The following is a 27,872-nucleotide window of genomic DNA, read 5'->3' on the forward strand; positions in this document are numbered from 1 at the left end:
CTAATTTTTTTGTTTTTAGTAGAGACGGGGTTTCACCATGTTGGCTAGGCTGGTCTCAAACTGCTGACCTCAGGTAATCTACCTGCCTCGGCCTCCCAAAGTGCTGGAATTACAGGCTTAAGCCACCGCACCCGGCCTAAGTAACTTTTTAATGGTATTAATGACCTCTCTGTGCTTCAAAAAGAAAAGTATTATGGTGATTACTCTTCTATGTAAATGTAGTTTTATATTTAATTTAAACAAACTGGTATTTACTTCTCCTGCCGACCAAAATATCCTCCACTTCTAAGTCATTTAATGCTAAAACTAAAATATACCCTTGTATTTTAACTGAGATGTTTACATACTCGATGATATTATAATTTGTTTTAAAATTGAATATTAGGGCAGGCGTGGTGGCCCATGCCTGTAATCCCAGCTCTTTGGGAGGCTAAGGCAGGCAGACCAGCTGAGGTCAGGAGTTTGAGACCAGCCTGGCCAACACGATGAAACCCCATCTCTACTAGAAATACAAAAATTAGCCAGGCACAATTGCAGGTACTTGTAATCCCAGCTACTCAGGAGGCTGAGGCAGGAGAATCACTTGAATCTAGGAGGCAGAAGTTGCAGTGATGCGAGATTGCGCCACTGCACTCCAGCCTGGGCGAAAGAGCAAGACTCCATCTCAAAAAAAAAAAAAAAATTGAGCAATTAAATTTACAGATTTTATAAGGCATTTTATGTGGGCTGAGAACATTAATCCATACAAATTAGTCAGCATTCTTCAGCTTGTTTTCATATGGCTTCATTTTTAACAAATTCTAATAATTTAAATGTGTCTCTTACAGGGAGCATTTGGTGCCCTTCAGAAGATTTGTGAAGATTCTGCTGAGATTTTAGATAGTGATGTTTTAGATCGTCCTCTCAACATCATGATTCCCAAATTTTTACAGTTCTTCAAGCATAGTAGTCCAAAAATAAGGTACTTATATTGCCAGTACTAATTCATTAACTCTGATATAAACCTGACCATTACCTTAGTTTTCATTACTTAGTATTTTTGAGATTAGCGAAAGATATTGGATGTTCCAGAGAGGTGAACTTATGTAATTGAAATTTACTACTTCAGTAACAAAACCTGTGAAATGTTGATTGTGAGGAAATTTTCGTTAAACGTGATAAAAGTTTTCTGCCTTTTACAGTAGTTAATTATATTTGTGGTAGTTAACAGGCGTCTTCTAACTTCCTTTATTTAAGGCCGAGATTACTTGTGGTTTTTTTCTTTTCAGCTTTGATTTTAGAATTGGGGTACATATATATGCAGGTTTGTTACAAAGTCCTATTGGGTGATGCTGGGGGTTTAGAGTACAAATGAATCCATCACCTAGGTGGTAAGCATAGTACGCATTAGCGAGTTTGGCCCTCTCCCTCCCCCTTCTTGTATTCCCCAGTGTCTGTTGTTCCCATCTTTACCTCGATGTGTACCCAATGTTTAGCCCCCACTTATAAGTGAGAACATGCAGGTATTTGGTTTTCCATTATTATAACATTATAATAATAATGTTATTTCTGGCATAGTTAACTAGATAAGAGTTAGCGTTTCCACGATGTTTCCCCCTTTTAACATTTTAACTAAGATAATGAAAATGTGGTAATATACGTACTTCACATTTTGTGACTGATTCTCGGTAATTGAAAAAACAGCTGGGCCTGGTGGCTCATGCCTGTAATCCCAACACTTTGGGAGGCCCAGGTGGGTGGATTGCTTGAGCTCAGGAGTTTAAGACCAGCCTGGGCAATGTGGCGAAACCCCATCTGTACAAAAAATATAAAAATTAGCTGGGCATGGTGGCACACACCTGTGGTCCCAGCTACTTGGAGGGCCGAGGTGGGAGGATTGCTTAGGACGATGAGTTTGCAGTGGGCTGAGATTGTACCACTGCACTCCAGCCTGGGCAACAGAGCGAGACCTTGTCTCAAAAAAGAAAAACAGAAAAATCCAAAAACCATATTTCTGGTAATTGATACACCATTGCTGGATATTACTCATAAATATTTTTTCACGGTTTTTATTTTGTAGATGGTCATTTGATTAAAACATTAGGTAAAGTTGAGCAACTCAGAAATATTTCACCTAAAATCACAGCACTTTGGGAGGCTGAGGCAGGATTGCTTGAGGCCAGGAGTTAGAGACCAGCCTGGGCAACATAGCAAGACCCTTTCTCTACAAAAAATAAGTTTAGAAAATTAGCCGAGTGTAGTGGGGTGTGTGCCTATAGTCCTAGCTACTCTGGAGACTCAAGCGGGAGAATCACTTGAACCCAGGAATTCAAGGCTGCAGTGAGCCGCTGTGCTGTAGTCTGAGTGATAGAGTAAGACCCTGTCTGCAAAAAAAAAAATTCCATTCCGTGAATGTTGATTAATACCCATTTGAGATTCTGTTGTACACAAAAAAAAAGCATTTTTCATTTTAATGTATATTTGGGTAAGTAACTATCTGCTACAAATATATACTAAATGTATCATCCATCTTTAACGTGATCTTATTCTACATTATTTAATACCTTATTAATGTAGTTTAACTGGCATTTACTATGTACTCTTAAGCATTCTTCCCTCTCAACATAACTGTTGGACTTCAAGAAAATAGAATTAGAGTATGGGAAACTACACTGTATTGCCTAGTTCTATAGGTGATGACTAAACAATTTAAAAATAAGAACCATTTTATCAGACTTGAGGTACTCAGAATTGAATTATTATTCTTAGTTGAAGACATTCTCATCATGGCCTACTCGTATTTAGCCTTTAGTTATATATTAGTTATTTTTAATAACATAAGCAGTCAGATCCACCACCTGAAACAAATGAAGACCTTGACAACAGTCTACATCTAAACCCCAATTTCATACTTTCCTTACATTTCTTGATAATTTTATTGCATGCATATGCAAAGGGTGTTATATATCTTAGTTTTTAGCATTATAAGAACTGCATAGTACTGAATGTAGACATAGGCAACTTTAATATTATGTCATTAAGATTCATCTGTACTGAATCAATATAGCTCATTTTGACTCCTCTGTAATACTCCATTGCATGACAATTAGCATATTTTTTAAGTGTTGCCAATCAAATAGCTATTTGGTGTTTCATTATGGTCTTGATGATACTCTTTACTATCATTAATGATGTTGAAGATCTTGTATGTTTATTGCCTTTATCTTGTTCTTGTCTTTTGTCCTTTTTTCTACTAGGTTATTTGTACTCCATTGATTTACAGGAATTCTCATCCTTTATCGGTTATGTGTGTAGAGAATATCTTAATCCCTTTTTGTCTTTATTAAGAGTTTAAAATGTTAAGGGCTCTTTGACATTTAAGAGCTTAATATATCTGGCATTTGTGGGTGTGTGCTATGAGAGAAATATTCTGTCTTTTCCATTTAGGTAACTTTTTCTTGTTGTCACATTTATTTTATAGTCCCTTCCTTTTCCCCATCAGTTTAAAATGTCACCTCTGTTACATGCTTAGTTATATGTGTGCGTAGGTCTATTAATGGGCCCTCTATTTTATTCCATTGCTGTTTCATGACTAAAGCTTCAAATTGAATTCTGGTATGTCTTAGAGCAAAAATTGGAGCGTTTGAGGCTTTTTTCTTTTTTTTTAACAAATTGTAGTTACTTAAAGTTTAGGCTGGGTGCGGTGGATCACCTGAGGTCAGGAGGTTAAGACTAGCCTGGCCAACATGGTGAGACCCTGTTTCTACTAAAAATACAAAAAATTAGCTGGACATGGTGGCAGGCGCCTGTAATTGTAGCTACTCAGGAGGCTGAGGCAGGAGAATCACTTGAACCCAGGAGGTGGAGGTTGCAGTGAGCCAAGATTGCACCATTGCAGCTCCAGCATGGGCAAGGAGCAGAACTCCGTCTCAAAATAAAAAAAGTTTATGACATATTGCAGTGAATTTCTACACAGCAAGGAAAGAGTTGTACAAACAGCTCAAACTATATAAAGATAATTTTTCCGTATTTTTATTGTGTTCTGGGATATCTCAACTTGAAAAAAATTTTGTTTGACGTTACTCCTAAGTTAAATTTACATTCTGTCCCAAAATGGAATGAAAATAAGGCCTACAGTTTTACAACATATAAATTTGGCAGAACTTGTAAAATAATCATAAACGGCAGGGCATAGTGGCTCACACCTGTAATCCCAGCACTTTGGGAGGCCGAGGCCAGTGGATCACCTGAGGTTAAGAGTTTGAGACCAGCCTGGCCAACATAGCAAAATCCTACCTCTATTAAAAATACAAAAGTTAGCCTGGCATGGTGGCATACACCTGTAATCCCAGTTACTTGGGAGGCTGAGGCAGGAGAATCACTTGAACCCAGGAGGCAGAGGTTGCAGTGAGCTGACATTGCACCACTGCACTCCCTCCTGGGTGACAGAGTGAGATTCAATCTCAAAAATAAATAAAAACAACTTCTTTAAAGAGTTTTACCTTATAAAAATATGTGTTGAAGAAAAGCTAAAAATCAGAATTTGACCTGAAATATGTAGACTTTTGGGATGAGAAATTAGAATTGAAAATATACATGATTTAACAGAATTACTCGGAGCTTACTAAATATCTCAGTTGCTTCTAGGGGGAATATTTTCTTATAATCTATAAGGAAGAGATCATATTGGAAAAAAAATTCATTCTTCACAAACAAATGCCATTTATATGGTATCAGATCTAATTAACAAGTTGGTATTGATTATGAATACGTGACGTGAGTAATTATTCTGCCTTTGTTACTGCCTTTGATCACCAGAATTCAATACAAGGAAGTTTTATTTTTATATACACAGATATCCATAGCATTCCAAGTTTGTCATCTGTATTTCTGGCCTACATTGATTCCTTTTATTGGGAAATGATATTTAGAGCTTACAGTAGGACAGTAGGAATGCCTTTTCCTTATACATTCTAGAATTGTCAAGTTTTATGAAAAATCTTGGAATTTACATTGGAATAACATTAAATCTATAGATCAATTTAGGAGAAATAGTCATTTTCACAATACTAATTGCTGCTGCTTTTTTTTTTTTTTTTTTTTTTTGAGACGGAGTTTCGCTCCTGTCTCCCAGACTGGGGTGCAGTGGCATGATCCCTGCTCACTGCAACCTCCACCTCTCGGGTTCGAGCGATTCTCCTGCCTCAGTCTCCCAAGTAGTTGGGATTACAGGCACATGCCATCACTCCCACCTAATTTTTTTATTTTTAGTAGAGATGGGGTTTCATCATGTTGGCCCGCCTGGTGTCAAACTCCTGACCTCAGGTGATCGCCTACCTTGGCCTTGCAGAGTGCTGGGATTACAGGCGTGAGCCACTGTGCCTGGCAATTGCTTGTTTTTAATAAAGTTTTATACTTTTCTTTTTAGAGGCCTTGAGCATATTATATTAAATGTATTCCCAGGCACTTGGTCTTCTGATACTATAGTAAATGGTAGCATTTAAGTTTTTCTAGTTTTTTTCTTCATTGCTGATGTACAGAAACTATATTAAACTTCTAAAGAAAGCATGTCAAACTGTTACTTTTAATTTAAAATGTAAATCCTGACTGTTCCCAAGTTTCTGAAAATTATTTGGGGAAGCTAGTAATAGGTGCCTCTGGAGGCTGGGGATAGGATAAATTTCTGCCTTTTAAATTTAGCCTCACATGCACACACAAAAAAATGCAAGTTAAAAGGGCCTTAATTTAAAGGCCCTGTAAAAGACTTTATTGTATTTTTTTTCCATTTGTTTATTATGCCAAGTACTTAACATATATATTAGCTCATTTAGTTTAATCCCCCCAACAAATGGATGAATTGTAGGTGGTGGTGGTGGTGCTGGTGGTGGTGCTGGTGGTGGTGGTTTTCGAGAGAGAGTTGTGGTTGTTTTCGAGACAGAGTTTTGTTTGTTTGTTTGTTTGTTTGTTTTTTGAGACTGAGTCTCACTCCATTGCCCAGGCTGGAGTGCAGTGGCACGATCTTGGCTCACTGCAACCTCCGCCACCCACGTTTGAGAGATTCTCCTGCCTCCTACCTCAGCCTCCCAAGTAGCTGGGATTACAGGCATGCACCACCAGGCCCGGCTAATGTTTGTATTTTTAGTAGAGGCAGGGCTTCGCCATGTTTGCCAGGCAGGTCTCGAACTCCTGACCTCAAGTGATCCACCTGCCTCGGCCTCCCAAAGTGCTAGGATTACAGGCATGAGCCACTGCACCCAGCCAGTGGTGGTTTTATAGAATGAAAAAAAACAGACTTTAAAGCATAAGCAGCTTACCCTGTGCTGCACATTTAAGTGGTTGAGCTCCCCATAGTTTGCTTTTTTCACTTAATGTTACCTTAGTAAATGTTTATGTGCTTTGCTGTAACTGCAGAACCAAAAACCAACTGTGTTTTTGGCACAGTGGTTGAGACAAAGGTTCTCTTGAGGTTATATTTCAGAAGAGGAGATAGGACAGATAATGAATAAGTAATATAATTTCAGACAGTGATAAGTATGATGGAAAAATAATGAGATCAGGGATAGACAGTGATTCAGAGATACTTTATATAAATGGTTCTCTGTAAAGGAAACATTTGTACAAAGACTGAACAAAGTAAGGAAGTGAGTCTATGAAAAATGGTGAAGAATGTTTAAGACAGAGAACAGCAAGTGAGAAGGCTCTGGAATTAGGAATCAGCTTTTTAGAGTGACAGAAGAAAGAAACTTTGGTCTTTAGCAGCATGGTGGGAATTGAAGTTAGGGAATAAGGGAGGAGCCACAGTATAGAGGAATATCTAGGCAAGTGGTCAGCAAACTGTCCCATGGAGCCAAATTTAGCCCATGACCTGCAAGGTAAGGATGATTTTTTAATTTAAGAGGTTGTAATTAAGAGGGAAAAAAATGACAAAGGTGTTTATGTGGCACATAAAGCTTAAAATATTTACTGTTTGACCTTTTGTAGAAAAAGTAGATTAAGTTTTATTGCAGCAATCTGAATGAGAGTATAGTGTGGTCTGTGTGTGTCAAACAGGCTGTAGTGGGGTTTGGCACAGTGGAAGTTGGGAAACCAATTACAGCCTATTTCACTAACTCTGGTAAGAGATCAGAGATCATGGCTTGGATGAGAGAAATGAAAGCAGTGAGAAATGATTGAATTAAGAGTAAATTTTTAAAGGTGGTGCCAATAAGAACTGCTGAGCAATTGAATTGCATATGCCAGAACACATGGACTATTCTCCATTTTTACTTTCAAAAGGAATGTTTACCTATCATTTTTAAATCTGTAGGTATCTAAAAAACAACTATGCCCCTCACTCAACCTCCACTCTTTAGGGGGTATGCCCTATTAAAACTTTGCGCATGTCCTTTCAAACATTTTTCAGTTGCTTAGAAATACATGGTGCCCTGCAACTTGCATTTTGCACTTAATATATCATTCAAATTCTTTCTTTGTTGATACAGAAGTTTGACCTATTATTTTTAGTGGGTATATTGATAGACATATACCATAATACTTTTATGGAGGAATGTTTTTGCCAATTTTCTGTAGATAGAACAAAGTTACAATGAGCATATGTTAAATTTTAAACTTTGTTTCTAGGTCTCACGCTGTTGCATGTGTCAATCAGTTTATCATCAGTAGAACTCAAGCTCTAATGTTGCACATTGATTCTTTTATTGAGGTAAGACTTGTTCTTGTCTCCCTCCCCCCAACCCCCAACTTTTTTTTTTGAGAAGATTAGGTGATACTAACTACATTTTGCTTTAAAACAAAATAATCACTTATAATTCTAAAGTCAGTATTTAATTAAATGATTTCTGATAGTATTAAAACTGGATATGGGATAGATTGTAATTTTTGTTAGCTGAGAAAGCACTTCTTTTACTAATTTTTCTACTTGTATCATTATACAAGCACTGATTTTGGTGGCGGGGAGTGTTTAGTATCTTGACTACTTTAAAAATTTTTCCTTCAATATACTGTTCACATTGCATATGGAAACCAAGTCCCTCAGCTCATGCAGTTTTTGAAATGTGAAAAATTGGTGAGGTTAGATTAAGTTGATTGGTAGAATCTGAAGGCACAGACTACAAGGACAATATTTTCCATTGGTTTCCATTGTAAAATTAGAGACATCAGGAAAAATAGACTCTTAAAGGCATTTTGAACATTCCAATAAAAGTGGAAAGAAAAGAGCATAATTTTCTGGCCAGGAACCATGAGCACCACAATTTCTTTTCAAAATCTCTGCTACTTGATAACAATTAAAAGGATTGTTAAAGTTACTTAAGCACCTTCACTTTTATTTTCATGAAATGGAATTTTAAAAGTCCCTTAGAAGTCAGACTGCTGATATTACTGTTGGGAAATTATAAGGAAGAGTTGGCAGAGGGGGGAGGTCATGTTACTTTTTTTCTTGTCACTTAAATTGACCAGCTTCTTTCTGAGCATTTTTTACCAATAGACTAAGAGTAGTAGCCATAAAGATCCTTTAACCATTTACAAGTTAAAACCAAAATGTGTCTTAAATAGTTCTACTGACTTACAACCTACTGTGGAACAGATGCTGTGCTTGATACTAGGGATACTTAAACTTTATGCCTACAAGGTGTTTTCTTTCAGTCTAATCTAGTCTAGTCTAGAGGTAGTATAATGTAGTGGGTAATACTAGAGGTCTGGAGTAGACTATTGGTGTTCAAATCCCAGCTTCTCAGTGTAGTAGCTTTGTAACCTTAGATACTTTATTTAACTGATGTTTTCTTTATATCATCTGTAAAATGAGTCAATAATTGACCTACCTTCTTGGATTGTTATACACCTAGTTGATAAAAGTAAATTGGAACAGTGCCTGCCACAGAGTAAGCAAGTACTTCATGTTAGCTATTAAAGTATTAATAGTGCTATTTCTGTTGTAATTATCCTGGTGTTTCCTTTTGTATTACTCTTTCACAGTTTAATAAAGGGGACAGTGATAGACATACAAGCACCTTATAAGGAAATATAATCTAAAATAAATGAAATTGAATTCTCTCTGAAAATAAAAATTTCATAGGACTGTACTCAGCAAGTGAGGCAGAAGCGTTTTCTAACATTTTAAAATATTTTGCTTTACTATTAAATAATATGTTAATATTTGTTTACTACTTGATAGTCCTACAGAATTTAGCCAATTCTCCATCCTACAAAAACAGTAAACCTCTGGAGGAAGTGCCTCTAACATATAGTAGGCCCTCAATAGCAATTTGCCAAGTGAATAAGTATACTAATTTTCTTCACTTGCCATTGTTTCTATGGTATCAAGTCTGCTAAGTCTAATGTATTGATGAAAAGTTTGTTGGTTACTAGTACATGGCTATAATGTGTAACCTTGGCAAAGCTAGGTATTCATTGACAGTAGTAACAAAAGTGACAAATGCAAGATGATGGCATTGGATATCTCCACCCCCAACCCAGTTGCTGTTCTCTAGAGTAAAGTAATGAAATCTTTTAATAAAATTTAATGGAGGATGCACTGTTAATGGCAATGCCTGCTGGGAAAACAGTGCTCTTCTCTATGTAAAACACATGATTAAAACAGGAACTATCTAGTTTTGAGAGGGTCAAATGTGGAAGCAGGACTTGGGTAAATCAACATTTTTAAAATGCTGCAATAGTACTTCACATAGTGTCCCATTTGATCATTGAATTTCTCCTCTGAATTTCTTGTAATGAGACTTTAGGTTCATTTTGTAGAGATTTCTGTGATTTCCTGAAAAAAGACAGTGGGACACATTGGATTTTACTTATTTTTTAAATGCTTGTTTTACTGCTTTTAATACACGTATGTGTAAATAAAGTAAGACTGTATGTGTGACATGAGGAAGGCTTCATTGTGTTTTTCTTTCACATCCCCGCTCTGAGAGATGTCTTTTTCTTCTAGTGGAAGCTTGTTGGTATAAGGAAATGAGTATGGACTCTGATTCCGTGAAAGCCAGATTCAGATCTTCTGCTGGTTATCAAGCTACTTAACTTCTATTAATGTGTTTCCTTATTTGTAAAATTGAATAATAACGTGTTAAGAGTTTTGAAGATTAAACAAAATAGCCTATTGTCCATTCAGACATTGTATTTTCACCTTGCAGACGTACTTGTAGCGAACAGCATAATATTTAATATTAATTTTATTGAACAACATCAGTTTAGGGTTAAGTTAGAAAATCAGTATATATTAATATTTGTCGATTATTGAATCTATATCACCTTTTTATAGAACTTGAATCTACTACCACCTCTCACCTTAAAAATCAGGGTTGGTAGGGAATAGTCTTTTGTCTCTGCTTCTGGGTGAGCAAACAAATGGTCCTATGTCCTAATGACATGGTTTCTTAAAAATTAAAAATTTCCCCAAAATACAACTGATTTTACTCTATCAGAAAAGAATAGCTGTTCATCTTTTATCAAAATCATAATCTTTGTCAGCTATTTCACATTTAATTCTTATAATCTAATATTGTAGGCCATTGAGTCACCTTTTGGTATGTTATCTTCGTAGGGTTTCTTTAAATGTCACCAGCTTGCAGATTACTTATTTGTGTATAAGCCTTTCTAAAACTAGAAAAAATTATTTCTTGTGCAACAGAATCTCTTTGCATTAGCTGGTGATGAAGAACCAGAGGTACGGAAAAATGTGTGCCGAGCGCTTGTGATGTTGCTCGAAGTTCGAATGGATCGCCTGCTTCCTCACATGCATAACATAGTTGAGGTAACACTGGCAATTTAAAGGCTCTTTCCTCATCTTTCCCCTAAGAGAAATACTAGATAGAAAATGCAGCATACCAGGTGGGGAGGGGACTATAAAATAATTATGATTGTCTTAAAATTATGAGTTATCTTTGTGGGGAGTTTTGTATTTCTGGATATAGTTGTATGTACTATATAACTTTGGAAGTGTTTTAAGTAGTATGTTATCTAGAGTCTCCTTTTCACTTCCGAAGTTCCATATGGTAGAGAGAAGGGAGGATCTTTTTTAAAGGATGTAGTCTAAGATCTGTTAAAAAGCTAGCATTCGTGGTATGCAGCAACTCCTGTTCTAAAACTTTAGGAAACGTGGCTGCATAAGGTAGGCCTATTTTTTCTTTGAAAAGTCAGGCAGGACTGATTGAAAGTTTAGTGTTAACTAAAGTGAAGAAATATTTTATCAGTTGCTTGGTCACAGCTGGGGAGCCTAATTTATAATGTTACAGTTTTTTCTTTTATAGAGTCTTCATTTTAAGAAATATATAATGGAGTTCTTAGTTTTTATTTTTGTGTTCTAAGAAGACTTAATATTTGATTAACATTCACATTTCAAAAATCTCAGTGGTATCATAAAAAAACTACACAGAAACATAATACATTCACTGAACACTTTTCATTGGGTAACATTTTAAATCAGTGCTTCTTTAATTTAACTGTATTTTATAGTCACCTAGGAAACTTTTAAAAAATTCAAATGCCTAGGTTGAAAACCATAAAGTCAAAAGCTTGCTTGATAATGGGACTGAATTGATATTAATTGTGTGATTTAAACTAATAGTAAGGATCTTGTGTTTCCAGTACATGCTACAGAGGACTCAAGATCAAGACGAAAATGTGGCTTTAGAAGCCTGTGAATTTTGGCTAACTTTAGCTGAACAGCCAATATGCAAAGATGTACTCGTAAGGCATCTTCCTAAGTAAGTGTTCCTTCTTATAAATGCTGCCTTGTTCTTTAATTTCTAAGTGATTGTTCATTTTCGTATTTTTATAAAATTCATTCTTTTGCCATCAGGGAGTGAGATTCTAAAGAAGCCAGACTTAATTTTATTGTTAGTAAAGAGATTTTTCAAAAAGCAATTGCCTATTTTAAATTATAATTGATTTTGGATAATTTACAGCACAGTATTTTGGGTTTTGTTTTGTTTTGTTTTGTTTTCTTGTTACTTAACCACAGACTCTTATGAGGCTTTTTTCCCAAGAAATAATTTCCCACTAGTTGTGATGCAACAAAATTTAGTTAACTTAATGTTAAGCCCATTTTTCTAAAGTAAAGTATTTCTAAAATACAAGCTCATGGGAGAATACTAAATTGCAGAAAATTTTATATTGTGAAAGTACCATATACTAAATAGCATGTATTCAGGGTGTTTGAGAAGGAATTGGATTTAATAATATATCATTAACATGACATCTCGCCTGTAGTTAGTGCTTAAAATTTTAAATATACTATTTAAAATTTCAGTTGTTTACTATTTAAAATTTTCAGTTGTTATATGCTGTGTGCTTTCCTCCATGTCATTAGTCTTTAAAACTTCAGTGGAGGTATGCTATTCCATCATAGTATACATAACCATATTTACATAATTGACGATTGTATATGTGTATAGTATAGAGAAAGAAAGACTGTTCTCTGCCGTTGAATATTTAGGTTGTTTTGGCTTTTTTTCCCCCTCATAAATAATCCTGAAGTGAATGTCTTTCTTTGTCAATAAAAGGTTATTCCTTTTTGTTGTGATTGCTAGGAGTGATTTTTTTCCCCAGAGTCAAAGTATATGAGCATTTTAATGATTTTTCACAATATTCCGAATAGTTCTCTAGGAAATTTATAGAACTGCATGTGCCACTGTGTGTCTATCACAACTTTGGCAGCCACAAATTTTAATGTCTCAAATCTTAGTCATCTGGATAAGAAAAAAAAAATTATTTTAATATGTCTTAATAGTAAAGGGTTTTTGTTTCTTTTTTTCTCTTTCAGATATTTATGGTACTTGAATGTTCTTATTGTCCTGTGGTCAACTGAGTTTTTTCTTTCCATCAAGAAAGCAACAATAAGGTCACTTTATTTGAAGGGTGAGGTTAAGCAAGATGTGGTGTTTAATTTTAATTAAATTTTAAGCAAGGCACGTCATATCTTGCTTAACCTTACTCTCCAAATACACTGACTGGATTTTTTTCTCTTTAGGAAATCTATTATTTTTCCTTTCCTCTTTACTTTGTAATACCACTTTAATGATACGTTTGGGTTTCTGTGGGGTCATATAATTCTAAAAGTCATAGATAATAATTTTTATAAAAACTGCAGAGATTTTCTTTTTTTCAAGAGCAGAAATCCACTTTTATTTATTGACTTTTCATTAGTGTAAATCCTTGAGGGGTACAGCATCACTCATTTGTGTCCAATGGCCTCAACAGGAAGATTGCTTTGAAATTTGGCATGAACCATGGCACTGTTTCCATGGGCCCAGATTACTCTGGCTTTGTTTGGTTTGCCACCAGGAATCTCTGTGTTTTTCTTTGTTTTATATACATAAGCACATCTCTTGCCCAAAGAGAATTCTGTTTCACCTCATGCATAAACATCTTCAATTTTAAGAAGAGCTGTGTGTTTCCTTTGGTTCTGGAGGCCCTGCTTTTAGCCAGCAGAAAAGGCCTTGGGCCACAGCCTTCCAGACATACTTTTTTAGAACTCCTATTCCCACCAGACTCCAGTTATTTGCCCCCAAATTTCAGCAGCAGGTGCTTCACTCCAGAGATTTTATTAATGAAAACCTAGGCTATAACTTTAGAGATGATGTTGAAAATGAGGAATTACAACTAGGTACTCTTAACTCTATTACTGCACTAATACAATCCAAATATTCCTAAAACAAGCAGGAAATTAAAAGTTCAGCACCACCCATTTTGCTGTTATAATTAGGTGCCAACATTAAACAACTCAAGCCAGTCATGACTGAGTTTGATTTATGTCTTCCCTACTATTGTAAGAGAGGTCTCACTGTATTGCCCAAGCTGGTCTTGATCCTCTGGCCTCAAGCAATCCATACTTCTTGGCTTCCCAAAGCATCGGGATTACAGCCATGGATCACTGCACCCGGTGGGAGCCATTTTTATATATAAAACACAGCTGTTTTTATTGTTTTAGTTAATGTATTGACAGGATAGCAGAATATCATCATCAATCTGATGCACAATGAAGTAACTTGTTTTTCCTAGTTGTTAACCACACTTGCTTAGTATAATACGAGCAAAAAGTGTTTGCATGGGAATTAAAATTGTTATGTGTTACAAGATCGCTCATAAATAAAAACTCATTTAGAAAGCGCCATTGTAGGCTGGGCACAGTAACTCAATGCCTGTAACCCCAGCACTTTGGGAGCAAGAGGCGGGCAGATGGCTTGAGCTCAGGAGTTCAAGACCAGCCTGGGCAACATGGTGAAACCCTGTCTCTATCAAAAATACAAAAATTAGCTGGGCATGGCAGTACATGCCTGTAATCCCAGCTACTTGGGTGGCTGAGGCAGGAGAGTCACTTGAACCCAGGAGGCAGAAGCTGCAGTGAGCCATGAGCCGAGATGGCACCACTGCATTCCAGCCTGGGCAACAGAGTGAAACCCTGTCTCAGAAAAAAAATGCACCAATGTAACAGGGAAGATATTAAGTTCTATTATCATTCTGTGCTATATAGTCTGTTCTATTTTTTTTAACTAGTACTATGTTATTGAACATCAATGTATTTTGTAATCTGGTATAGCAGCTCTTGATTTCTCTTGTTTTTACAAAATTGTTTTGGCTTTTTCCCACCTTTATTCTTGTACATTAATGTCTTATAGGACTGTTGTGTGGCTTTTCCATGTAAAACAACCCAGTGCTCAGGCCATATTTAAGTAGTCAGTAAACGTTTATTATCTATATTACTACCTTTATGTGATGTTGCATTAAAAAACTCGTTTTTTGACTGGGTGCCGTGGCTCATGCCTATAATCCCAGCACTTTGGGAGTCGAAGGCAGGTGGATCACCTGAGGTCAGGAGTTCAAGACCAGCTTGGCCAACATAGTGAAACCCCATCTCTACTAAAAATATAAAAAATTAGCCAGGCTTGGTGGTGCGTGCTTGTAGTCTCAGCTACTTGGGAGGCTGAGGCAGGAGAATAGCCTGAACCCAGGAAGCAGAGGTTGCAGTGAGCCAAGATCGTGTCATTACACTCCAGCCTGGGTGACGAGCAAGACTCCATCTCAAAAAAAAAAAAAAAAAAAAAAATACTGTTTTTAATGGCTACATGGGGGCTTCAGGAGAAATCTTCACAATTAGACCTGTTCAAAAATAATAATTTGCCTAGCATGATTGCCAGGCACATGCCAGATTGCCACATGGTCACAGTTAATTTCCGTGTCTTATTTTCTGGCCTAATTTTTTCTTATTTGCCCAGCCTTACCAGCCAGTCCTTTATTTCTTGCAAACCTTGCTAGGCCCATCTGCCACCCCATTCCAAGGCCCTTGACCTCTTTGTGTTCTAATCTGATTCTTTTTTATTATTATTTTGAGATGGAGTCTCGCTCTGTTGCCCAGGCTGGAGTGCAGTGGCGTGATCTCAGCTCACTACAACCTGCACCACCCAGGTTCAAGCGATTCTCCTGCCTCAGCCTCCCGAGTAGCTGGCACTACAGGCATGCGCCACCATGTCTGGCTAATTTTTGTATTTTTAGTAGAGACCGGGTTTCACTATGTTGACCAGGCTGGTCTCAAACTCCTGACCTTGTGATCCGCTTGCCTCGACCTAATCTGATTATTTTTATTCTCTTTATGTGACAAACATCAGAGCCATGAATAAACCCTACTAACGCGAAACCTCTGTCTACCCTACTCTAGACTAATTGAACTGTGAACTCTTTTCTTTAACCAGGTTGTCAAATGCCTTTGGGGAAAATTACACTCCCCCAGGGGGATTGTTGGCTATAGAAATCTGTGGTCATCAACCACAAGTGGACCCTTCACAATCTGCTAATTCATGTTCCAGATCAGCTTTTATCTTTTAGTCACCAAGAGCAACTGTTTGAAACCTTTGTCACTCTTTTGATGTTCTCTTAATGCACTTTGAGCTCTTAATGCTTATAAAGAAAGCAGGTGACCCATTATCTTGCCCCAAAACTTACAGATAATATTTTCATATGAGTTGTCCTCTCCTAACCAAACTTAAGTTCCGTATAGTATAAATTTTTCATATCCCCAGAGACCTCACCGTACCAGATAAATACTCACTCCTAGCTTCTCCCTGTTGCCTCATTTTCCATAACTTTATAACTTGCTGCAGTTTTTTCTGTCTTCAAAAAAACAACTCAAACTTTTTTTGAGTGGGACTTACTGTCTTTACTTCTTTAACCCACATCTTGTTAACTCTTCATTATCTTACATTCTGATGTCTGTCCTCACCATTTCTCTGAAATTGTTGACAAAGATCATCAGTGATTAACTGTTAGTGATCCAGATACACCTGTTTCTCCTGCAAAATGCCTGTAGCTTACAAAATATAGTTCTATGTATTTTAAGTCTTACCTAGTTAAATTATGCTAACTATAATGTTTACTACTAATCTTTCTATTTTCGAATTTAGAAGGACTTTGAGCGTGAAAGTTTGACTAGCCCACATTTCTTAAACCTATCCAGGGAATTTTGTATTTCACTGCTTCCTTTTCTCTATTAGCGTTTCTTCAGTTAATGAGAGCAGATATATATCACTGAATAAGTTCAAAGACAATATTACCGTTAATTATCTCATTGGTTTTATTAGTACACACAAGGTTAAGACTTACTAATTATTCTGTTGAGATCTTTAGGACTTTGTTTCATGAATTTCTTTCTTTATAGGTTGATTCCTGTGTTAGTGAATGGCATGAAGTACTCAGATATAGATATTATCCTACTTAAGGTAAGGAAGGTTTTTTTTGATGAATAGGGAACATGATTTTTATATTGATTTAGTACATCTTTGAATTTGGCCAATAAAACATTCATTGAGAATAGATCTCCAGTAAATAGACTTCCTATTGTCTATAATAGGTTATAGAAGTTTAAAGTTAGAAGCATAAGTTTGAGTAATGATAAATTCTTGCTTAATTTGGTACTAGATGGTGACATTGGTAGGGTTATTATTAATTTCCCTTTAATTACTTGGAGTTATTTTAAAAATATTCTTATATATGCTGCTCTGAATTTGATTCAGGTACACTTAGATTATACCAGCCAATGGAGGCCATGTAGTTGGCTGAAAGGGCCATATAACCTAACAGGTGTGTTATGTCAATCTGTTCGCCCCTCCATAAGGAATATGTTCTGTACATGGGCGTGGTTCTTAATCACTCTGGAAGTATACTTCAGAATCCTGTGCATGACCCCATCTCTGGATATTCTGTTTCTCTTACTCATGTACATGTTATTAGCCTATAATGAATGCCACCGAAAATTTATCTTAAAAAAAACAACAGGGTGATGTTGAAGAAGATGAAACGATTCCTGATAGTGAACAGGATATACGGCCACGTTTTCACCGATCAAGGACAGTGGCTCAGCAGCATGATGAAGATGGAATTGAAGAGGAAGATGATGATGATGATGAAATTGATGATGATGATACAATTTCTGACTGGAATCTAAGTAAGTCAGAAAGGGAAAAGCACAGTTGCCTGCTGTGGTAACAACTTTATTGGAGTATAATTCATCTGTCCAGTTTACTACCCATTAAAGTATACAATTCATTGGTTTTTAGTATATTCAGAGAACTGTTCAACCATTAACACAATCAGTTGTAGAATGTTTTCATCACCCATACCCTTCAGCAGTAACTCCCTATTGTTTACTGGCTCTGGGGAACTACTAGTCAATATTCTGTCTCTGGGTTTGCCTATTCTAGACATTCTGTGTAAATGGAGTCATACAATGCATTGTCCTTTGTGACCATCTTCTTTGACTTAGCATAAAGTTTTGACAGTTCATGTTGTGGCATTCACTTGTATTATGAAATAATATTTCATTGTTGTAATATGCCACATATTAGTTATCCATTCGTTGGTTGGTGGATGTTTGTGTTTCTCTTTTTGTGGCTGTTGAGATGTGATGCTATAAATACTCATGTACAATTTTTGTGCATAGGCTTTTTTTTTTTTTTTTGAGACAGGGTCTCTGTCACCCAGGCTGGTGTGATTATGCAATGGCACAGTCATGGCCCACTGCAGCCTTGATCTCCCTGGGCTCTGGTGATCCTCCCACCTCAGCTCCGCAAGTAGCTGGGACTACAGGTGTGCACCAGTACACCTGGCTGATTTTTTTTGTGTGTTTTTTGTTTGTTTGTTTTTTGGTAGAGACGGTTTTGCCATGTTGCCCAGGCTGGTCTTGAACTGTTGGGTTCAAACGATCCACCCGCCTTGCCCTCCCAAAGTGTTAGGATTACAGGCGTGAGCCCCTGTGTCTGGCCCAACATGTATTCAGTTCTCTTGGGTAAACACTCTGGAGAAGGATTGTTGGGGTCATATGGTAACCGTATATTTAACCTTTTGAGAAATTGATGTTTTCCAAAGTGACTGCACCATTCTGCTTTCCTAGCACCGTTGTCTGGAGGGTTCCAGTTTCTTCACATGCTCACTTGCCTTATTATTATCTCTTTATTATTATAGTCATTCCAGTGGATGTGAGGTAGTATTTTGTGGTTTTGGTTTGCATTTTCCTGGTGGGCCTGCTCTTATTTTATTATTATTGTATTCTTAAACTACCGTTTCTCAAAAGGCTGTTTGTTTTAATACTGTAAGAACATTACTACAAGCTTTTTTGGTTTTTCTAACATGAGTGTTTTTTGTGTGGTAATTTGCATGAGAATTGGCTATCATAGGTAATTCTAAAATAATATAAGTTGTTATGTTCAAAACTTACGAAATATGCGTTTTAAAATATGTTAATTTCCAGCCTTAGCTGCAAATCACATCACCTGTGGAGCTAGCATTCTGGCCCACACTTCCTAATTGGGGATGAACCTAAACACCTGTGTTCTGATTTTGCTTGCTTGCTTGCTGGTTTTTAAACCTCTACTGCTCTAGTTCAGGGTTTCTCAGCCTTGGCACTATTGGCATTTTTGGCCACATAAGTTTTTTTTTTTTTTTTCTTACATGTGAATGCCACATCATGCACGTAATTCTTTGTTGTGAGGGCTGTCCTGCACATTATGGGATGTTAAGCAGCATACCTGGCCTGTACCCAAAGATGCCAGCAGCACAAACACAGTTGTGACAACCAGCAATGCCTCCAGGCATTGCTAGATATCCCCTGGGGGAGCAAAATCGCCCCCAGTTTAGAGCCCCTACTCTAGTTCAAAGTGTTGGGCTTTCTAATAACTATGAATAAAGCAGTTAAGGACAGACATTATTAGTCTGGGCTGTGTCATTCATTTGGTTAGATAATGCTGATTCCTCTGTTGCCTCTTCAGCTTCCTATAGCTAACATTCTATTTAGAGTGCCTAATGTGCCAGGCACTAGGCCAAGGACTTTACATGCATATGAAAGTCTTACTTAATCATAAGTAAGAATAAAGTCATATTTATATTTAAGATTTCCAACAACCTTGAATAGGTAAGAAAACTGCAGAAAGAGAAATTTACCCAAGGTTAGCATAGCTAGTACTGATAGCACATCTAGTATTGGTACCCGAGTCTCACTTGTTAAGACAACCCATGGTGTTCACTGCTATTACAGATTATCTCCCAGTGTATCCCTACTTTCAGACTGGGGGAGCCGGATGGCTTAAGATCATTACACAGATAACTAGAGGAGAAGCCAAATTTCTAAAAGTGAAATCAGATTATATGTACTCTGCTGCTTTCTTTCTGTATATCATATGCCTCATTCTTCATCAGTACATACAAATTTAGATTTCCTTTTGTTGCATGTCAGTGTACTGTTTAGTTGTATGGATCTACCATATGGTATAACTAAGATCCTTATTGATAGGTAAGGTGTTAATTTCTGGCCAATGTAATGGTTTTGGTTTTTGTTTTTTGTTTTTAAGGATTTTGTTACTGTCTAGTAGTTTGTGATTCATCATTTGCTATGCCTAGTTTTTGATTTTTTTTTTTTTGATATTTTGATTTTTGAAATTTTTGATATTTTCTTAGTCCATTCTGTGCTACTATAACAGGATACCTGAAGTTCAGAGTGGAGGGGCTGCATCTGGTGAGAACTTTCTTGCAACATCTGATGACAGAAAGACACATATAAGAGAGAGCTCAATTCACACTTATAATAAGCCAGCTCTCTTGATAGCTAACCCACTCCTGCAATAACAACATTAAACCATTTATGAAGGCAGAACCCTTAAGACCTAATCCTCTCTTATTAGGCCCCATCTCCCATCTTTGTTGCTTTAGGGATTAGGTTTCCAGCACATGAACTTTCAGGAACATGTTCCTACCCATAACAGTTAAATGATATCTTTCGATTTTGTTGCTCTTGGCTAAATTATTATGATAATAAAATCTGGGTTGATTTATAGTCCCATAGTTAATTCTTTGTCTGTAAAGAGTATTTTCTAGCATGTTTTATGTTTCATGTGTCAGTGACTTTTGTTCCAATTTTTGTGTCTAAATTCTAGCTAAGTAATTGCGTATTTAATTCTGGATGATTTACCGCTGGAAATGTTAAGTAGAATTAATATATGTTTTTTGCATGATTGTAACATTGAATGTAATCATGATTGTAATATGATTATATCGTATTGAGTGGTTATATTAGAAGCATTGACTTGAGTGGCACAGTATTTGTTTTAGTTTTTCTATATAGGCAGAATTCTAGTATGATAGTTATGTACAGAATACAATGTCTTCACAATTAATTTGCCAAGTAAGTTCTTGTCATAAAAAATATTCATCTTAATAGAAAATGTTTTTGACCGGGCATGGTGGCTCACACCTGTAATCCCAGCACTTTGGGAGGCCAAGGTGGGCGGATCATGAGATCAGGAGTTAAGAGACCATCCTGGCCAACATGGTGAAACCTCGTCTCTACTAAAAATACAAAAATCAGCTGGGCGTTGTGGCATACACCTGTAATCCCATCTACTCAGGAGACTAAGGTGGAAGAATCATTTGAACCTGGGAGGCGGATCTTGCAGTGAACCGAGAACGTGCCACTGCACTCCAGCCTGGGCAGCAGAGCAAGACTCTGTCTCAAAAAAAAATGACGACCGGGCGCGGTGGCTCAAGCCTGTAATCCCAGCACTTTGGGAGGCCAAGACGGGCGGATCACGAGGTCAGGAGATCGAGACCATCCTGGCTAACACGGTGAAACCCCATCTCTACTAAAAAATACAAAAAACTATCGGGCGTGGTGGCGGGTGCCTGTAGTCCCAGCTACTCGGGAGGCTGAGGCAGGAGAATGGCGTAAACCCGGGAGGCGGAGCTTGCAGTGAGCTGAGATCCGGCCATTGCACTCCAGCCTGGGCGACAGAGTGAGACTCCGTCTCAAAAAAAAACCAAAACAAACAAACAAAAAAAACAGAAAATGTTTTCATGTGACAGACTACGTCCTATTCAATTGAATTCTTACTTTAAAACTCTGTATTAGAGAGATGAATAAACAGTTACATATACAGTAAATATTTTAATATATAAGTAATAAGAGGTTAATGTAATGTTTTTGAATTAAATATTTCCTTAGGAAAATGTTCTGCTGCTGCCCTAGATGTTCTTGCAAATGTGTATCGTGATGAGCTGCTGCCACATATTTTGCCCCTTTTGAAAGAATTACTTTTTCATCATGAATGGGTTGTTAAAGAATCAGGCATCTTGGTTTTAGGAGCAATTGCTGAAGGTAAGTCTAAGTCCAGTTTGAATTATGTAAGTTGGCTTCTTACTACTATTAGGTACTAATAAGGCTAGGCGACTTTAAGGAATTTCTGTTTTGAAGCAGATAACTGGTATTAAACAGCCATATGCTGGCTTCTAACCCCAGCCAGATATTTTACAAAATGTTTTTGTTATAATAAAGGTAACAGAGGCCAGGCATGTTGTCTCACACCTGTAATTCCAGAACTTTGGGAGGCCTAGGTGGGTGGATCACCTGAGGTGGGTTCAAGACCAGCCTGGCCAACATGGTGAAACCACGTCTCTACTAAAAATACAAAAATTAGCTGGGTGTGGTGGCACACGCCTGTAGTCCTAGCTACTTGGGAGGCTGAGGCAGGAGAATCGCTTGAACCTGGGAAGTGGCAGTTGCAGTGAGCTGAGATGGTGCCATTGCACTCCAGCCTGGGCAACAGAGCAAGACCCCATCTCAATAAAAAAAATAACAAAAAAAATTAAGGGAACAGAATGAAAGGCTCTGATGTCTGAAGCATCCCCATTGCTTTAAAAAAAAAAATCCTTGTTTCTTAGGTAAATCTAGGAAACACAATAAGGCAAGACTGTCATCATTCTCTATGAAGGATTATTATTGATTCTGTCCTGGCAGTAAACATCTATTAGAAGAACTTGAAACACGTTAATAGGCATTTCTGAAAGCTATAATTCGTGTAGCAGAGATAAAATGAGGTCCTAACCCTATTATATAAGATGCTTGGGAGCAGGTAGCTCTAACTTCAGGGTTTTAAAAATTTGGTATAGGTTATTGTAGTATATTTATAGCAGTAGAAATATTCTGGATTTTTTCATAGATACATGTTTTATTTTCACGATCAACCAAAATAATAATAACCAAATCTTAGCATTTTGAAAGATTTATTTTTTTTCTAGGTTGCATGCAGGGCATGATTCCATACTTGCCTGAGCTTATTCCTCACCTTATTCAGTGCCTCTCTGATAAAAAGGCTCTTGTGCGTTCCATAACATGCTGGACTCTTAGCCGCTATGCACACTGGGTAGTCAGCCAGCCACCAGACACGTACCTGAAGCCATTAATGACAGAATTGCTAAAGCGCATCCTGGATAGCAACAAGAGAGTACAAGAAGCTGCCTGCAGGTGGGACAGATTCATAACACAGTGTTCTTTGTGGGAGTGAAAAACTAATTTTCAACCTTCTGATGGAGTGTTGGTGTTAAACCTTTAATGAAGTGTTTCGTAATTGAAAATTTTCCAGTTACATCGGAAAGCTTAGTTTTCTTTTTTCTTGGTGAAGTTTTTTGCAGGATCTGTAGCTTTTGGGTTTGCATATTAGCATATTTTATACATTTTGTTTGGCCAGGAGAATTTTGTCATACGGGTTTTACCTGATGATTTTGTAGATGTAAATGTGACAACATCGATCTTAGCTGTTTCTTCCTTGGCTCATTTTTCCCACTCAGTGGTTATTATAACAGAATTATCTTACACCCTAATTCTCTCAGACATCTGAATTAGTGATGACAGGACTCCTACTCTTGAAGGAATAACAAAGTTTGAGCAGACTGACATCTTTAGACTACAGGTCAACCTCTGTAACTTAGAAAGTCCCACAGGGACCTGTGGTCTGTTACTTACCAGTTACAGGTCTTGAGTGCTTAGTAGTTCTGCTCCAGTAGCCATTCTATTGTTGCTTTGGAGGCTGTCTCTTCATATCAAAGCAGCAGTTGCTATTATTACTGCAAATATTCCAGTTTCCTGGAACAAACCTTTATATTTTAAAAGGGCCTTCTGCTTATGTTTATAGTTCTTACTTTTTCGAGTAGAGTTGCTTTTACTGTTGACCTTGATAGTAGGAAGAAAAACTGTTGAACAAAGGAAAGTAAAATTTCATTTTATTTTTTTTTAGATGGAGTCTCGCTCTGTCGCCCAGGCTAGAGTGCAGTGGTACGATCTTGGCTTACTGCAATCTCCGCCTCCCGGGTTCAAGCGATTCTCCTGCCTCTGCCTCCTGAGTAGCTGGGACAACAGGTGTGCGATACCATGCCCAGCTGATTTTTGTATTTTTAGTAGAGATGGGGTTTTGCCATATTGGCCAGGCTGGTCTTGAACTCCTGACCTCAAGCGATCCACCCATCTTGGCCTCCCAAAGTGCTGGGATTGCAGGTGTGAGCCACCACACCTGGCAAGGAAAGTAAATCTGAGTTTGACCTTAATCCATCTGAAGCAGTCATATCTGGAAGATATTCTTAGTGAGAGGAAAGAAAGTTGAACGGGGGGCTATAGTGATTAATATAGCACTAAATAATTTTAAGGGAGGAAGGATATAGATTATGTTTGAGATCCTATAGTTCATTCAGTACCTGGTTTTTGAGGTTTTTTAAGCTATTAATTGTTAAGCATATACTAAGTGCTGAGTTTACAGTCTCTGCCATCTTGAGGCATACAGGCTAGTAGGAGATACAAAGCAACAACATAATTATCATTTATAGCAAGTGCTATAGAAGAAATGGGTAAATAATTCACAGTGCTGATGACCAGGGCTTTCATTAACAGATGGTTTAGACCATTTTAGGAAATTTCTGATTGGGTAAAACAGAACATAAACATTTTAGAAATTAAGAGTTAGATATGTCTTGCAGTCAATAAGTACTGTTTTGTTTTTTTTTTTAACAGTGCCTTTGCTACCCTAGAAGAGGAGGCTTGTACAGAACTTGTTCCTTACCTTGCTTATATACTTGATACTCTGGTTTTTGCATTTAGTAAATACCAGCATAAGAACCTGCTCATTCTTTATGATGCCATAGGAACCTTAGCAGATTCAGTAGGACATCATTTAAACAAACCAGTAAGTATCTGTTAAGAACTATTATGGAAAATAATGTGTAGCATAGTTACAATCAATAGGTTAGCATATATTTGGAAATTAAGATGTTTTGGGAGATGTGAATAGGTAGCATTTGCTACTTTAGGAGTATAGATCTTACAAAGGCAGCAAGTATATCCCCTTTCATATGGTATTCTTTAAGTATATACTTGGTGTGGAAACTACAACAGCATTTCACATGAATGCTCTGATACTACTTAGAATGACTAAAGCAAAGGGATAAAAAAGTTTTTAGAATCTAGATACCTGCTTTTTTCTAGTGGTTTTGAATCTCCTGCTTCATAAACACTGTAGCTTTAGAGTATGATATCTAGACATCTTTGTTTTCTCAGCAGTTATGGGGAGTATACTGTATAAAACAATTAGAAATTGGGGTAATAGGTTTAAAAATGCTAAATAATAATGCAAAAGTGCCTTGTTTCCAGTAGTGTTAAGAGAAGAGGAGGATGGATTTGTCTAATGAGGGTTTAAGTGATAGTAGAATTTTAATATAGCTCCACATACCCTGCTGAATAGACTTCTATATGATTGCTATATCAAAAGTCTTAAGAAATTGTTGGCCGGGCGCGGTGGCTCAAGCCTGTAATCCCAGCACTTTGGGAGGCCGAGGCGGGTGGATCACGAGGTCAGGAGATCGAGACCATCCTGGCTAACATGGTGAAACCCCGTCTCTACTAAAAATACAAAAAACTAGCCGGGCGTGGTGGCGGGCGCCTGTAGTCCCAGCTACTCGGAGGCTGAGGCAGGAGAATGGCGTGAACCTGGGAGGCGGAGCTTGCAGTGAGCCGAGATCGTGCCACTGCACTCCAGCCTGGGTGACACAGCGCGAGACTCCGTCTCAAAAAAAAAAAAAAAAAAGAAAAAAGAAATTGTTTTATTTTTAGGTTATACTTAAAATTTGGTACAGGGCAGTTTGTAGGTTTGCTTTGCTGTTGGTTGGTTGGTTTGGTTTTGTGGTTTTTTTCTGAATGTCTTTAGAATCTGTGCCCCTGTTTACATGATAACTGTTTATTCGTTTTATGGATCATTCTTTAGTTTGACACTTAAATGATTTTAAGTCTGTTTTTCTACAAATGCATCTATATAAGTTTACCTCTTGATTTTAAAATGTACTGTATAGTAACAGCCATATTACATGTTACAGTTCCAGGACTAAAAAGAATTTATTTTTCTTTCTTTCTTTTTTTTTTTTTTTTTTTTGGTGTGTGTGTGTGTGTGACAAGGTCTCACTCTGTCACCTAGGCTAGAGTGCAGTGGTGTGATCATAGCTCATTGCAACCTCCACCTCCTGGGCTCAAGCGATCCTCCCATTTCAGCCTCCCATGTAGCTGAGACCACAGGCGGGTACCACCATTTGTGGCCAATGTTTTGTAGAGATAGGGTTTTGCCATGTTGCCCAGGCTGGCCCAAACTCCTGGGTTCAAGTGATCTGCCTGCCTCGGCCTCCCAAAGTGCTGGAATTACAGGTGTGAGCCACCATGCCCAGCTACAGAAATAAAAATGTTCTGTAACTTAAAAACTTAGATCTTCCTTGATTGTGATTTTTTTAAGTAATAGATTTTGATTAGCTGTGTGTTTGTTGATAGACTTTTCTTTTTCAGCAAGGATAAAAGATTAGTAGATCACTAGTTCTAGATCTAAAACTAGAACATGGTGATGTAAGTATAAAGGTAGGCAAAAGAGAGGAAAACTTTAAAAGGGAGTGTGCAGAAGTGAGGAATGACTCTTAAAATGCCTTTTGTAATGATTTTACACAATTGCTTAAAATGGATTTTAATTTTCAAAGACTCAGTGGTCTTGTTTACATGTGATAGTGGAAGTTTATATGTTTTTCATCATTGTAAATAGGAATATATTCAGATGCTAATGCCTCCACTGATCCAGAAATGGAACATGTTAAAGGATGAAGATAAAGATCTCTTCCCTTTACTTGAGGTATGCAGGGCTAGTAATATTTAATCTGTTGCCAAGAACACATGTTCAAATCCAAAATGGGTATATGTGATAAGAAAAGTGTTAATAAATTTATATTCTGAAGTAGACAAAGGAAATTATATTATACATGTTGTTTTCTAACCTGCTTTACTTAATTGATAATAAATTATAGTTTTAAGTTCTCTTATGTTATCTACTCTATATAGACAGTAGATAACATACTGGTATACCAGGGTGTGTGTGTGTATATATCTTTTCACTCATAAGATATATGTGAAGTAGTAGGATTTGGTGCCAGTAAGGAGGTACTTTATTTTCTAATTTGAAAATGTTTCCATGCGTACTTACTTTTTTGTAGCACCCCTTCCATTGCAAACTTGTATATGATGTTGTAGTAACTGAACGCACTATGAAATGTAGTCACTGAAACTTAGAAATTCACCAGCTTCTACCATGGATTTCCTTAGCCAGAGAAGTTAAATTTTTTATGACCATGAGCAACGACTAATTCTGGGCTAAAATTTTTTATGACCATGAGCAACAACTAATTCTGGGCCCAACAAAACAAGAAGAATCATTATGGTTCGTTTTTTGTATGCAGTCGTTCCTCAGTATCCTCAAGGGATTGTTTCCAGGACTCCCTGTGGATACCAAAATCCAGCGATGCTCAAGTCCCTTATATAAAATGGTGTAGTATTTGCATATGGCCTGTGCATCTCCTCCCAATATACTTTAAATCATTTAAATTTTTTTTCTAAATACTTTTGATTCAAGATTGGTTGAATCCATAGATACAGAGGGCCAACTGTATGTATATTACTTTCCGGTGGGATCTCAGATGTGCCCAGTAAAGTCCATCCACAACATTGACCATGATGGGAGCATGAAATGAATCTCTTCAATTTGAGGGAAAAATATGAACACATAATACTCAATCTGTCCTTGAAGGATAATGTTTCTTGTAGAAACTCTTCCTCTGAGTAAACCTGACCTGATTGGCTCGCAAACTAACAGCAATGAATAGCTTCCAAAAGAGATGTTTGGGGAAAAAAAACAAAAACAAAAAACACCTGCTACTGTAGAAACTAGTAGAGCAAGCTCGTAAATGACCAGGATTCTGTTGAGCACAGTTTAAAGCATTCATCATAATCTTCAGTGTAACCAGAAAATTTAGCATGTGTACTTTATTCCTCCTAGTGCCTATCTTCAGTTGCCACAGCACTGCAGTCTGGCTTCCTTCCGTACTGTGAACCTGTGTATCAGCGTTGTGTAAACCTAGTACAGAAGACTCTTGCACAAGCCATGGTAATTTTTTTAAAATGTCTTTCCCTTCTTGACATGGTGGACATTTTTCCAAAAATAGGCATAATGTATACAAACTTTTTCAGTAGTTAATTTAAAACAAACTTACAAAAAACATTG

At 37.2% G+C, this 27,872-nt stretch overlaps 1 protein-coding gene and 1 pseudogene across 8 annotated transcripts in view; one reads left to right on the forward strand and one right to left on the reverse strand.

The window, feature by feature from the left end:
* TNPO1 (transportin 1) overlaps window positions 1-27,872 on the forward strand; it is a 100,150-nt gene that overhangs the window by 51,938 nt on the left and 20,340 nt on the right. For 6 of the 8 annotated variants that reach the window (XM_025387084.1, XM_025387090.1, XM_025387088.1 and 3 more), the window contains 11 exons: window positions 828-961; window positions 7,600-7,681; window positions 10,619-10,741; window positions 11,575-11,693; window positions 16,640-16,700; window positions 17,257-17,425; window positions 21,470-21,622; window positions 22,543-22,768; window positions 24,305-24,476; window positions 26,364-26,450; window positions 27,648-27,755. In XM_025387084.1, the coding sequence (XP_025242869.1) occupies window positions 828-961; window positions 7,600-7,681; window positions 10,619-10,741; window positions 11,575-11,693; window positions 16,640-16,700; window positions 17,257-17,425; window positions 21,470-21,622; window positions 22,543-22,768; window positions 24,305-24,476; window positions 26,364-26,450; window positions 27,648-27,755 (1,434 nt within the window). Of the gene's footprint in view, window positions 1-827; window positions 2,045-7,599; window positions 7,682-10,618; window positions 10,742-11,574; window positions 11,694-16,639; window positions 16,701-17,256; window positions 17,426-21,469; window positions 21,623-22,542; window positions 22,769-24,304; window positions 24,477-26,363; window positions 26,451-27,647; window positions 27,756-27,872 lie in introns of those variants that run through there. The other 2 variants (XM_025387091.1, XM_025387092.1) reach the window with 2 other exon arrangements.
* LOC112626134 lies at window positions 13,064-13,450 on the reverse strand (annotated as a pseudogene).

This window comes from Theropithecus gelada, chromosome 6, assembly GCF_003255815.1.
Source record: "Theropithecus gelada isolate Dixy chromosome 6, Tgel_1.0, whole genome shotgun sequence".
Classification (NCBI taxonomy): domain Eukaryota; kingdom Metazoa; phylum Chordata; class Mammalia; order Primates; family Cercopithecidae; genus Theropithecus; species Theropithecus gelada.